At 56.5% G+C, this 14,267-nt stretch overlaps 1 protein-coding gene across 2 annotated transcripts in view; it reads right to left on the reverse strand.

Annotated features, from left to right (window-relative positions):
• The window catches only part of ikbip (IKBKB interacting protein), a 54,335-nt gene extending 44,438 nt beyond the window's left edge, over positions 1-9,897 (reverse strand). The window contains exon 1 of one of the 2 annotated variants that reach the window (XM_078234715.1): positions 9,435-9,897. Coding sequence is in view for 1 of the 2 variants with exons in the window: in XM_078234717.1 (XP_078090843.1) it covers positions 9,425-9,636 (212 nt within the window). In the remaining variant the exon portion in view is untranslated. Of the gene's footprint in view, positions 1-9,424 lie in introns of both variants that reach the window. The other variant, XM_078234717.1, reaches the window with a different exon arrangement.
• Positions 9,898-14,267: the final 4,370 nt, after the last annotated feature.

Genomic DNA, 14,267 nt, shown 5'->3' on the forward strand with positions numbered 1-14,267 from the left:
GATGGGGGTTGTGTGTGTGTGGGGGGGTGATGGGGGTTGTGTGTGTGCGGGGGTGTGATGGGGGTTGTGTGTGTGTGGGGGGGTGATGGGGGTTGTGTGTGTGCGGGGGGGTGATGGGTGTTGTGTGTGTGTGTGCGGGGGTGATGGGGGTTGTGTGTGTGCGGGGGTGATGGGGGTTGTGTGTGTGTGGGGGGGGTGATGGGGGTTATGTGTGTGTGCGGGGGTGATGGGGGTTGTGTGTGTGTGGGGGGGTGATGGGGGTTGTGTGTGTTTGCGGGGGTGATGGGGGTTGTGTGTGTGTGGGGGGGTGATGGGGGTTGTGTGTGTGCGGGGGGGGTGATGGGGGTTGTGTGTGTGCGGGGGGGGTGATGGGGGTTGTGTGTGTGTGGGGGGGTGATGGGGGTTATGTGTGTGTGGGGGGGTGATGGGGGTTGTGTGTGTGTGGGAGGGTGATGGGGGTTGTGTGTGTGTGCGGGGGTGATGGGGGTTGTGTGTGTGTGCGGGGGTGATGGGGGTTATGTGTGTGTGGGGGGGTGATGGGGGTTATGTGTGTGTGGGGGGGTGATGGGGGTTGTGTGTGTGTGCGGGGGTGATGGGGGTTGTGTGTGTGTGGGGGGGTGATGGGGGTTGTGTGTGTACGGCGGGGTGATGGGGGTTATGTGTGTGTGGGGGGGTGATGGGGGTTGTGTGTGTGTGCGGGGGTGATGGGGGTTGTGTGTGTGTGGGGGGGTGATGGGGGTTGTGTGTGTGCGGCGGGGTGATGGGGGTTGTGTGTGTGTGGGGGGGTGATGGGGGTTGTGTGTGTGTGGGGGGGCGATGGGGGTTATGTGTGTGCGGGGGGGTATAGGGGTTGTGCGTGTGCATGTTTATGATTTATATAAACGATCTGGAAGAAGGTGTAACTGTGTTGATCAGTAAGTTTGCGGACGACACAAATTGGCAGGACTTGCAGATAGTGAGGAGCATTGTCAGAAGCTACAGAAGGATATAGATAGGCTGGAAATTTGGGCAAAGAAATGGCAGATGGAGTTCAATCCTGATAAATGCGAAGTGATGCATTTTGGTCGAAATAATGTAGGGAGGAGCTATACGATAAATGGCAGAACCAAAAAGGGTGTAGATACGCAGAGGGACCTGGGCGTGCAAGTCCACAGATCCTTGAAGGTGACGTCACAGGTGGAGAAGGTGGTGAAGAAGGCATATGGCATGCTTGCCTTTATAGGATGGGGCATAGAGTATAAAAGTTGGGGTCTGATGTTGCAGATGTATAGAACGTTGGTTCGGCTGCATTTGGAATACTGCGTCCAGTTCTGGTCGCCACACTACCAGAAGGACGTGGAGGCTTTGGAGAGAGTACAGAGGAGGTTTACCAGGATGTTGCCTGGTATGGGGAGTTATGAGGAGAGATTGGGTAAACTGGGGTTGTTCTCCCTGGAAAGACGGAGGATGAGGGGAGACTTAATAGAGGTGTATAAAATTATGAAAGGCATAGATAGGGTGAACGGTGGGAAGCTTTTCTCCAGGTCGGTGGTGACGTTCACGAGGGGTCATAGGTTCAAGGTGAAGGGGGGGAGGTTTAACACAGATATCAGAAGGACATATTTTACACAGAGGGTGGTGGGGGCCAGGAATGCGCTGCCAGGCAAGGTGGTGGAGGCGGACACACTGGGAATGTTTAAGACTTATCTAGATAGCCACATGAACGGAGTGGGAATGGAGGGATATAAAAGAATGGTCTTGTTTGGACCAGGGAGCGGCACGGGCTTGGAGGGCCGAAGGGCCTGTTCCTGTGCTGTATTGTTCTTTGTTCTTGTTCTATGTGCGGGGGGGATGGGGTGTGTGTGTGAGAGATCGGGGGGTATAGGGGTGTGTGTGCGCGGGGGGATCGTGTTTGTGTGTGTGTGTGCGCGGGGGGGATGGGTGTTGTGTGTGTGTGTGCGGGGGTGATGGGTGTTGTGTGTGTGTGTGCGGGGCGAAGGGGGTTGTGTGGGTGTGCGCGGGGAGGGATGGAGGTTGTGTGTGTGCATGTGCGGGGGGGATTGGGTGTGTGTGTGAGAGATCGGGGGGTATAGGGGTTGTGTGTGCGCGGGGGGGATGGGTGTTGTGTGTGTGTGTGCGGGGGTGATGGGTGTTGTGTGTGTGTGTGCGGGGCAAAGCGGGTTGTGTGGGTGTGCGCGGGAGGGATGGAGGTTGTGTGTGTGTGTGTGGGCGCGGGGAGGGGGGGATGGGGGTTGTGGGGTGTGGCTGTGGGGGAATGGGGTTTGTGTGTGTGTGTATGTGGGGGGGGGGGGATGGGGGTTGTGTGTGCACACGCGGGGAGGTGGTGGATGTGTGTATGTGTGTGCGTGGGGAGGATGGGGGTTGTGTGTGTGTCTGTGGGGGGGGGGGGGAATGGAGGTTGTGTGTGTGTGTGCGGGGGAGATGATGGGGGGATGATGGGGGTTGTGTGTGTGTGTGTGCGGGAGAGGATTGGGGTTGTGCATGCACGGGGGGGGGGGGGGGGGGGGGGGGGGGGGAGTGTGCGCGTGGGGGGGGGGGGGTTGCACCCGCGCCGGGGGATTGTGTGTATGTGTGTGTGGGGGGGGGGGCGCTATTGTGTGTGTGTGTGTGTGTGTGGGGGGGGGCGCTATTGTGTGTATGTGGGGGGGGGGTGCTATTGTGTGTGTGGGGGGGGCTATTGTGTGTGTGTGGGGGGGCTATTGTGTGTGTGTGGGGGGGGGCTATTGTGTGCGTGTGTGGGCGGGCTATTGTGTGCGTGTGTGGGCGGGCTATTGTGTGCGTGTCTGGGGGGGCTATTGTGTGCGTGTGTGGGGGGGCTATTGTGTGCGTGTGTGGGGGGGCTATTGTGTGCGTGTGTGGGGGTGCTATTGTGTGCGTGTGTGGGGGTGCTATTGTGTGCGTGTGTGGGGGGCTATTGTGTGCGTGTGTGGGGGGGCTATTGTGTGCGTGTGCGGGGGGGCTATTGTGTGCGTGTGCGGGGGGGCTATTGTGTGCGTGTGCGGGGGGGCTATTGTGTGCGTGTGCGGGGGGCTATTGTGTGCGTGTGTGGGGGGTGCTATTGTGTGTATGTGGGGGTGGTGCTATTGTGTGTGTGGGGGGGCTATTGTGTGTGTGTGTGTGTGGGGGGGCTATTGTGTGTGTGTGTGTGGGGGGGCTATTGTGTGTGTGTGTATGGGGGGGCTATTGTGTGTGTGTGTGTGTGGGGGGGCTATTGTGTGTGTGTGTGTGTGGGGGGGCTATTGTGTGTGTGTGTGTGGGGGGGCTATTGTGTGTGTGTGTGGGGGGGCTATTGTGTGTGTGTGTGGGGGGGGGGCTATTGTGTGTGTGTGTGTGGGGGGGCTATTGTGTGTGTGTGTGGGGGGGCTATTGTGTGTGTGTGTGTGGGGGGGGCTATTGTGTGTGTGTGTATGGGGGGGCTATTGTGTGTGTGTGTGTGGGGGGGCTATTGTGTGTGTGTGTGTGTGGGGGGGGCTATTGTGTGTGTGTGTGTGGGGGGGCTATTGTGTGTGTGTGGGGGGGCTATTGTGTGTGTGTGTGGGGGGGGGCTATTGTGTGTGTGTGTGGGGGGGCTATTGTGTGTGTGTGTGGGGGGCTATTGTGTGCGTGTGTGGGGGGGCTATTGTGTGCGTGTGTGGGGGGCTATTGTGTGCGTGTGTGGGGGGCTATTGTGTGCGTGTGTGGGGGGGCTATTGTGTGCGTGTGTGGGGGGGCTATTGTGTGCGTGTGTGGGGGGGCTATTGTGTGCGTGTGTGGGGGGGGGCTATTGTGTGTGTGTGGTGGGGCTATTGTGTGTGTGTGTGGGGGGGCTATTGTGTGCGTGTGTGGGGGGGCTATTGTGTGCATGTGTGGGGGGGCTATTGTGTGTGTCTGGGGGGGCTATTGTGTGTGTGTGTGTGGGGGGGCTATTGTGTGTGTGTGTGGGGAGGCTATTGTGTGTGTGTGTGTGGGGGCTATTGTGTGTGTGTGTGTGGGGGGGCTATTTGTGTGTGTGTGTGTGGGGGGGGGCTATTGTGTGTGTGTGGGGGGGGGGCTATTGTGTGTGTGTGTGGGGGGGCTATTGTGTGCGTGTGTGGGGGGGCTATTGTGTGCGTGTGTGGGGGGGCTATTGTGTGCGTGTGTGGGGGGGCTATTGTGTGCGTGTGTGGGGGGGCTATGTGTGCGTGTGTGGGGGGGCTATTGTGTGCGTGTGTGGGGGGGGCTATTGTGTGCGTGTGTGGGGGGGCTATTGTGTGTGTGTGTGTGTGTGGGGGGGCTATTGTGTGTGTGTGGGGGGGCTATTGTGTGTGTGTGTGGGGGGGGGCTATTGTGTGTGTGTGTGTGGGGGGGCTATTGTGTGTGTGTGTGTGTGGGGGGGCTATTGTGTGTGTGTGTGGGGGGGCTATTGTGTGCGTGTGTGGGGGGGCTATTGTGTGCGTGTGTGGGGGGGCTATTGTGTGCGTGTGTGGGGGGGCTATTGTGTGCGTGTGTGGGGGGGCTATTGTGTGCGTGTGTGGGGGGGCTATTGTGTGCGTGTGTGGGGGGGGCTATTGTGTGCGTGTGTGGGGGGGCTATTGTGTGCGTGTGTGGGGGGGCTATTGTGTGCGTGTGTGGGGGGGCTATTGTGTGCGTTGTGGGGGGGCTATTGTGTGCGTGTGTGGGGGGGCTATTGTGTGCGTGTGTGGGGGGGCTATTGTGTGCGTGTGTGGGGGGGGCTATTGTGTGCGTGTGTGGGGGGGGCTATTGTGTGTGGGGGGGCTATTGTGTGTGTGTGTGTGTGGGGGCTATTGTGTGTGTGTGTGGGGGGCTATTGTGTGTGTGTGTGTGGGGGGGGTTTTGTGTGCGTGTGTGGGGGGGCTATTGTGTGCGTGTGTGGGGGGGCTATTGTGTGCGTGTGTGGGGGGGCTATTGTGTGCGTGTGTGGGGGGGCTATTGTGTGCGTGTGTGGGGGGGCTATGTGTGCGTGTGTGGGGGGGCTATTGTGTGCGTGTGTGGGGGGGCTATTGTGTGCGTGTGTGGGGGGGCTATTGTGTGCGTGTGTGTGGGGGGGGGCTATTGTGTGTATGTGGGGGGGCTATTGTGTGTGTGTGTGGAGGGGGGCTATTGTGTGTGTGTGGGGGGGGGGCGCTATTGTGTGTGTGTGTGTGGGGGGGCTCTTGTGTGGATGTGTGTGTGGGGGGGCTATTGTGTGTGTGTGGGGGGGCTATTGTGTGTCGGGGGTAGGGCCTGGGTGGGATTGTGGTCGGTGCAGACCCGATGGGCCGAATGGCCTCTTTCTGTACTGTAGGGTTTCTATGATTTCTATTGTGTGTGTGTGTGTGTGTGTGTGTGTGTGTGGGGGGGGGGCTATTGTGTGTGTGTGGGGGGGGGGCTATTGTGTGTGTGTGGGGGGGGGGCTATTGTGTGTGTGTGGGGGGGGGCTAATGTGTGTGTGTGGGGGGGGCGCTATTGTGTGTGTGTGGGGGGGGCTATTGTGTGTGTGGGGGGGGCGCTATTGTGTGTGTGTGTGGGGGGGCTATGTTGTGTGTCTGGGGGGGCCGCTATTGTGTGTGTGTGTGGGGGGCTATTGTGTGTGTGTGTGGGGGGGGCTATTGTGTGTGTGTGGGGGGGTGGCTATTGTGTGTGTGTGGGGGGGGGGGGCTATTGTGTGTGTGTGGGGGGGGGGGGCTATTGTGTGTGTGTGGGGGGGGGCGCTATTGTGTGTGTGTGGGGGGGCGCTATTGTGTGTGTGTGGGGGGGGCGCTATTGTGTGTGGGGTGGGGGGCGCTATTGTGTGTGTGTGGGGGGGGGGCTATTGTGTGTGTGTGGGGGGTGCTCCGGTTTCCTCCCACAGTCCAAAGATGTGCGGGTTAGGTTGATTGGCCATGCTAAAAATTGCCCTTAGTGTCCTGAGATGCGTAGGTTAGAGGGATTAGTAGGTAAATATGTAGGGATATGGGGGTAGGGCCTGGGTGGGATTGTGGTCGGTGCAGACCCGATGGGCCGAATGGCCTCTTTCTGTACTGTAGGGTTTCTATGATTTCTATTGTGTGTGTGTGTGGGGGGGGGGCTATTGTGTGTGTGGGGGTGGGCTATTGTGTGTGTGTGGGGGCGGGGGCTATTGTGTGTGTGTGTGGGGGGGCTAATGGTGTGTGTGTGGGGGGGGCGCTATTGTGTGTGTGTGTGTGGGGGGGCTATTGTGTGAATGTGTGTGTGGGGGGGCTATTGTGTGTGTGAGGGGGGGCTATTGTGTGTGTGTGGGTGAGGGGGCGCTATTGTGTGTGTGTGGGGGGGCTATTGTGTGTGTGGGGGGGGCGCTATTGTGTGTGTGTGGGGGGGCTATTGTGTGTGTGTGGGGGGTGTGGGGCGCTATTGTGTGTGTGTGTGGGGGGCTATTGTGTGTGTGTGTGTGGGGGGGGCTATTGTGTGTGTGTGTGGGGGGGGCTATTGTGTGTGTGTGGGGGGCGCTATTGTGTGTGTGTGGGGGGGGGCGCTATGTGTGTGTGTGGGGGGGGCTATTGTGTGTGTGTGGGGGGTGCTCCGGTTTCCTCCCACAGTCCAAAGATGTGCGGGTTAGGTTGATTGGCCATGCTAAAAATTGCCCTTAGTGTCCTGAGATGCGTAGGTTAGAGGGATTAATAGGTAAATATGTAGGGATATGGGGGTAGGGCCTGGGTGGGATTGTGGTCAGTGCAGACCCGATGGGCCGAATGGCCTCTTTCTGTACTGTAGGGTTTCTATGATTTCTATTGTGTGTGTGCGTGTGTGGGGGGGGGCTATTGTGTGTGTGGGGGGGGCTATTTTGTGTGTGTGGGGGGGGGGGCTATTGTGTGTGTGTGTGGGAGTGGCTATTGTGTGTGTGTGTGGGGGGCGCTATTGTGTGTGTGGGGGGCTATTGTGTGTGTGTGGGGGGGCTATTGTGTGTGTGTGGGGGGGGGTCTATTGTGTGTGCGTGTGTGGGGGGGGGCTATTGTGTGTGTGTGTGTGGGGGGGCTATTGTGTGTGTGTGGGGGGCTATTGTGTGTGTGGGGGGGGGTATTGTGTGTGTGTGTGGGGGGGGCTATTGCGTGTGTGTGGGGGGGGCTATTGCGTGTGTGTGGGGGGGCTATTGCGTGTGTGTGGGGGGGGCTATTGCGTGTGTGTGGGGGGGGCTATTGCGTGTGTGTGGGGGGGGCTATTGCGTGTGTGTGGGGGGGGCTATTGTGTGTGTGTGGGGGGGGCGCTATTGTGTGTGGTGGGGGGGCGCTATTGTGTGTGTGTGGGGGGGGCGCTATTGTGTGTGTGTGGGGGGGGGCGCTATTGTGTGTGTGTGGGGGGGGCGCTATTGTGTGTGTGTGGGGGGGGCTATTGTGTGTGTGTGGGGGGGGCTATTGTGTGTGTGTGGTGGGGGGCTATTGTGTGTGTGTGTGTGGGGGGGGCTATTGTGTGTGTGTGTGTGGGGGAGCTATTGTGTGGTGTGTGTGGGGGGGCTATTGTGTGTGTGTGGGGGGGGGCTATTGTGTGTGTGTGTGTGGGGGGGGGGCTATTGTGTGTGTGTGTGTGTGTGGGGGGGGGGCTATTGTGTGTGTGTGGGGGGGGGCTATTGTGTGTGTATGAGAGAGAGAGGTGGGGGGTGGGGGTGGTGTATCACATTCCGAGCCTTCCTGGCAGCAGCCTCACAAATGAGCTGGAACTCCACGTCCACAAATGTGCCGGAGCTCCTTTCACAGGAGGTGTTTCCAGAGATTTTGAAGCCTCGGTGTGGATTCCACTCATTTTTCACATTTCGGGGCAGGGATACAGTGAACAATGCACGGTGTGTGTGTGTGTGGGGGGGGGGGGGGGGGGCTGTGTGTGTGTGGGGGGGGGGGGGGGGGGGCTGTGTGTGTGTGTGGGGGGGGGGGGGGGGCTGTGTGTGTGTGTGGGGGGGGGGGGGCTGTGTGTGTGTGTGGGGGGGGGGCTGTGTGTGTGTGGGGGGGGGGCTGTGTGTGTGTGGGGGGGGGGGGCTGTGTGTGTGTGTGGGGGGGGGGGCTGTGTGTGTGTGGGGGGGGGGGCTGTGTGTGGTGTGGGGGGGGGCTGTGTGTGTGTGTGTGTTGGGGGGGGGCTGTGTGTGTGTGTGTGGGGGGGGGGGGCTGTGTGTGTGTGTGTGGGGGGGGGGGGCTGTGTGTGTGTGTGTGTGGGGGGGGGCTGTGTGTGTGTGTGTGGGGGGGGGGGGGTGTGGGGGGGTGGGGTGTGGGGGGGTGGGGGGGGTGTGTGTGTGTGTGGGGGGGGGCTGTGTGTGTGTGGGGGGGGGCTGTGTGTGTGTGTGGGGGGGGGGGCTGTGTCTGTGTGGGGGGGGGGACTGTGTGTGTGTGTGTGTGGGGGGGGGGCTGGGTGTGTGTGTGTGGGGGGGGGGGGGGCTGGGTGTGTGTGTGTGGGGGGGGGGGGGGCTGTGTGTGTGTGTGTGGGGGGGGCTGTGTGTGTGTGTGTGTGTGGGGGGGGCTGTGTGTGTGGGGGGGGCTGTGTGTGTGTGGGGGGGGCTGTGTGTGTGGCTGTGTGTGTGTGTGGGGGGGGGCTGTGTGTGTGTGTGGGGGGGGGGCTGTGTGTGTGTGTGGGGGGGGGGGGCTGTGTGTGTGTGTGGGGGGGGGGGCTGTGTGTGTGTGTGGGGGGGGGGGGCTGTGTGTGTGTGTGGGGGGGGGCTGTGTGTGTGTGTGGGGGGGGGGGCTGTGTGGGGGGGGGGGGGCTGTGTGGGGGGGGGGGGTGTGTGGGGGGGGGGGGGGGTGTGTGTGGGGGGGGGGGGTGTGTGTGTGTGGGGGTGTCTGTGTGGGGTGTGTGTGGGGGGGGGGCTGTGTGTGTGGGGGGGGGGGGGGGGGTGTGTGTGGGGGGGGGGGGGGGGTGTGTGTGTGGGGGTGTCTGTGTGGGGTGTGTGGGGCTCTACACGATAGCGGCCGGCACTAAACCGCTTCGCAGGAAACCTGCCTGGAGACCAAATCCTGTCAATTGGCAGAAAAATCACAGCCATCTTCCCGGCTGGGTTTTTTAAAACAAGAACACAAAGAACTTTCAACTCAACTCAGCTGTCGGTGCGGCTAAAATTTACACTCCCGCCGTCCTGAATTCTTTGGAGTTTTTCCGTTCCTTTAACGTCTTGTAAACTAAACTCTCCGGAAGCAGTCAATCTGAAACACTTCCATTCTTGGCCCCGAATACTCCGGGCTCACCCCCAGGGGACACCAATTCTCCGACCTCGCCCACAACTGGGGTCCTCCGGTCCCGCTGCCGTGAACGGAGATTTGGCTGAGCGCCAAATTCTCCGTTCTCGCTGGCGGAGGCCGGGAAACCAACCGTGTGTCCCCCCCGCCGCCGCCGCCGAAGTGGAAAGACCGGAAAATTCCACCCCCCCCCCTCCCCGATTCAGAGACCGGAAAATCCCCCACCCCCACAAAAGTGAGTGAGACCCCGAAGAAATCCGACCCTGCGGAGTGGGAGCCCGGAGAATCCCGCCGCCGGCTTCTCCTTACCCGGCGAGGCCGCGCTGGCGAGCAGCGAGAGCAAACAGAGCGCGTTCCTCGGCGCGAGCGGCCGGCAGCGCGGGCCGCCCTCCGCCTCCTCTTCCTCCCGCACCTTCCCTCTGGCGGCCGCCGCCGCCGCCTCTCTCGCTCCATCGCTCTGCTTGCCGCCAGCGGCGTTTCTCTTCCTCTGCTTCACTTCACCAGCGGACATTCTTCCTGTTGGTTTCTTCGTGAGCTAAAGTTTCCTTGCGCTTTCTCCCAAGAGGAAGATCTTGGCTGAACTTCCGAGGAAAACCCCTGGCCAAATTCAGGAGGGAGGGAGGGAAGGAGGAGGAGGGGTGGGGGACCGAACCATCAGCCTCAGGACCAACACTTCTCCGCCCAGCCCAGCGCAGATCCCGCCCTTCGTCACCAAGCGGCCAGAGCCCGGGACGCTGCAAGCTCCTCGCTGTGATTGTAAATGGTTAATCACACTCCCCCTGTGAGCTCACAAAAACATAATTCATCGAAGTCATCACGTTGTTTAATTTATGCACTCTGCCAAAGTGTTTTTATAAATGTTAGCAGAGGGAGGAAACGAAGCAATATTCGGCACAAAAAGGCGAGGTGATATTGTTTAGGTAAGCGTTGTTCGGTGAGTTTTTTTTCTGCGTAGCTGTCTGTAACTTATAGCCTAAAGGCAAAATACTGCGGATGCTGGAATCTGAAACAAAAGCAGAAAATGCTGGAAAATCTCAGCAGGTCCGGACAAACATCTGTGGAGAGAGAATAGAGCCAACAGCCAGAATTTTACTGCCCCGCCTGCCATGGGAATCTGAGGGGGGCAAGGGACGGATAATGACCATTGACCTCTGGTGGGATTTTACAGTTTCGAGTCAAGCAAAGCCATTAAATCCCAACCAATGTTTTGAGTATGGATGACCCTTTGTCAGAGCTTCAGGTGGGAGCTGGATGACAAAGGGTCATCCAGACTCAAAACGTTGGCTCTATTCTCTCTCCACAGATGCTGTTAGACTTGCTGATATTTTCCAGCATTTTCTGTTTTTGCTGCTGTTATTCATAGAATCCCTACAGTGCAGAAGGAAGCCATTTGGCCCATCAAGTCTGCACCGACTCTCCGACAGAGCATCCCACCCAGGCCCTATCCCTGTAACCCCACTCATTTACCCCTCTAATCCCACCTTACCTACACATCTTAGGACACTAAGAGGCAATTTAGCATGGCCATTCAACTAGCCTGCACATCTTTGGACTGTGGGAGGAAACCAGAGCACCTGGAGGAACACAGACCCAGGGAGAATATGTGCAAACTCCACACAGACAATCACACAAGGCCGGAATCGAACCTGGCTCCCTGGCACTGTAAGGCAGCAGTGCTAACCACTCTGCCACCCAGAATAATGATGTGGAGATGCCGGCGATACCACCAAAATAGACCCCCATCAGTCTCGCAGCAGACTCAGAGGAATTCATCAGGTGAATGAGGCTGCGGGAGTTCTTCCACAAACCCCAAGAGGCCAACAACGAACACAATGAGACAGCCAATGAACTGGAACAGCCGACAGAGAGATCCACAGTGCAGCAACCGAAGAGGAAAGAGTCGAATTGGACTCCTCTGGAAGGCCGCTGCCCTCGACTTGACATGTATGCCCAAGTTGTCAGGTGCATCAATGCCAGATTCATCAGCCACACTCACAAGACAGCCCCGAACATCACCCAAGCACAACGCAATGCCATCCGTGCTCTCCAGACCAACCGCAACATTGTCATCAAACCAGCAGACAAAGGAGGGGCCATCGTCATACTGAACAGAACGTATTACTGCAAAGACAACTGAACAACGAGGAACACTACAGACAGTTACCGCAGATCCGACCAAAGAACACACCCGTCAACTCAACAGACTGATCAAGATCTTTGATCCGGACCTCCAGAGCACCCTCTGTGCTCTCATCCCACTTACTCCCCGCGTTGGAGATCTCTACTGCCTCCCGAAGATACACAAGGCAAACACACCCAGCCGTCCCATCGTATTGGGCAATGGGACCCTGTACGAGAGCCTCTCCGGCTTCCTGAAACCCATTGTACAAAGAACCCCCAGCTTTTGTCGCGACACTACGGACTTCCTACAGAAACTCAGCACACATGGAGCAGTTGAACCAGGAGCACTCCTTGTCACAATGGATGTCTCGGCACTCTACACCAGCATCCCCCACGATGATGGCATTGCTGCAACTGCTTCAGTACTCAACGCCGGCAACTGCCAATCTCCAGATGCAATTTTACAACTCGTCCGCTTCACCCTGGACCACAATGTCTTCCCCTTCAACAACCAGTTCTTCATCCAGACACACGGAACAGCCATGGGAACCAAATTCGCACCTCAATATGCCAACATCTTCATGCATAGGTTCAAACAAGACCTCTTCACCGCACAGGACCTTCAACCGATGCTATACACTAGATATATCGATGACATTTTCTTCCTTTGGACTCCTGGTGAACAATCACTGAAACAACTATATGATGACATCAACAAGTTCCATGGACTATCTCCGGAATCGGTTGCATTCTTGGACATACGCATCTCCATCGAGGACGGTCACCTCAGCACTTCACTGTACCACAAGCCCACGGATAACCTCACGATGCTCCACTTCTCCAGCTTCCACCCTAAACACGTTAAAGAAGCCATCCCCTACGGACAACCCCTCCATATACACAGGATCCGCTCGGATGAGGAGGATTGCAACAGACACCTCCAGACGCTGAAAGATGCCCTCATAAGAACAGGATGTGGCGCTCGACTCATCAATTGACAGTTCCGACACGCCACAGTGGAAAACCGCACTGACCTCCTCAGAAGACAAACACGGGACACGGTGGACAGAGTACCCTTCGTCGTCCAGTACTTCCCTGGAGCGGAGAAGCTACAACATCTTCTCTGGAGCCTTCAACATGTCATTGATGAAGATGAACATCTTGCCAAGGCTATCCCCACACCTCTTCTTGCCTTCAAACAACCGCACAACCTCAAACAGACTATTGTCCGCAGCAAACTACCCAGCCTTCAGGAGAACAGTGACCACGACACCACACAACCCTGCCACAGCAACCTCTGCAAGACGTGACGGATCATCGACACGGATGCCATCATCTCACATGAGAACACCATCCACCAGGTACACGGTACATACTCTTGCAACTCGGCCAACGTTGTCTACCTGATACGCTGCAGGAAAGGATGTCCCGAGGCATGGTACATTGGGGAGACCATGCAGAAGCTACGACAACGGATGAATGAACACTGCTCGACAATCACCAGGCAAGAGTGATCTCTTCCTGTTGGGGAACACTTCAGCGGTCACGGGCATTCCGCTTCTGATCTTCAGGTAAGCATTCTCCAAGGCGGCCTTCACGACACACGACAGCGCAGAGTCGCTGAGCAGAGACTGATAGCCAAGTTCCGCACGCATGAGGACGGCCTCAACCGGGATCTTGGGTTCACATCACACTATCTGTAACCCCCACGACTTGCCTGGGCTTGCAAAATCTCACTAACTGTCCTGGCTGGAGACAATACACATCTCTTTGACCTATGCTTAACCCTCTCTCCACTCACATTGTCTGTACCTTTAAGACTTGATTACCTGTAAAAACTCGCATTCCAACCATTATTTTGTAAATTGAGTTTGTGTCTTTATATGCCCTGTTTATGAACTGAAATCCCACTCACCTGACGAAGGAGCAGCACTCCGAAAGCTTGTGGCTTTTGCTACCAAATAAACCTATTGGACTTTAACCTGGTGTTGTGAGACTTCTTACTGTGTTTACTCAGAATAATCTAAGACGGAATTGAACCCATGCTGTTGATGTCACTCTGCATCACAAACCAGCCGTCCAGTCAACTTAGCTAGCCAACTCCCCCTCATTGTATAATGCAGCCTCCCCCCATGCCACAGGAAAAAAATAATTTACCAGTCTATATTAGGTCATTTCAGCCTTTAATGAAGATATCTTGAAAACTTGACACATGAGCAACAGGCAAATAGACTGGTGTGTCCCCTCAGGTCTGTTCTGACATTCAGTTAGATAATGGCTGGTCTGTATCTTACCTTCACCTACTTGTCTTGGTTCCACAACCCTGAATACTCAGAGCAAACAAATATCTCTCAATCTTGATTTTGAAACTTTCAGTTGACCCAGGCAGCCTCAAATGTTTTTTGGAGGAGAGAGTGCCAGACTTTCATTACACTTTGTATGAAGAATGCTCTCTGGCATCTTCCCTGAACTCTAGTTCTAATTTTAAGGTTTAACTTGTTCTGGACTCATCCACCAGTGGAACATTTGTCTCCTATCAGCTCCTTTTTTTATGACTGGGAAAATATATACAATGTGGTTCTCCAGGGATCAACACTAGGACTGTAACTTTTATTGATATATATTAATGACCTAGACATGGTTGAACAAGGCACAACTTCAAAATTTGCTGAAAGTAAAAAAAACTTTGTATTGTGGACTGTGAGAAGAATAAACTTCAAAAAGACATAGATTAGCTGGTGGCATGGACAGACATATGGCAGATGAAATTTAACACCGAGATGTATTGTCGTACACCTTGGTGGTATTTCAACTGCAACTGATGTTAACGTTGAGCAAGCCAGATCTCAGACTGAAATTAGTCTCAGCTGATGGTAATTTTCTATTCCTGTATTGTAGAAACGAGGAGGGAAGGCTACTGAACACAAAAGCACAGGACTCCAGTGATAACTTTTTAAAAATTGAAGAGTTAAAATGTTGATTCAAGTAAAGGAAATAAAAAACAAAACTTAAATACACAAT

This window comes from Mustelus asterias, chromosome 19 (genome assembly GCF_964213995.1).
Source record: "Mustelus asterias chromosome 19, sMusAst1.hap1.1, whole genome shotgun sequence".
In the NCBI taxonomy this organism is placed as follows: Eukaryota; Metazoa; Chordata; class Chondrichthyes; order Carcharhiniformes; family Triakidae; genus Mustelus; species Mustelus asterias.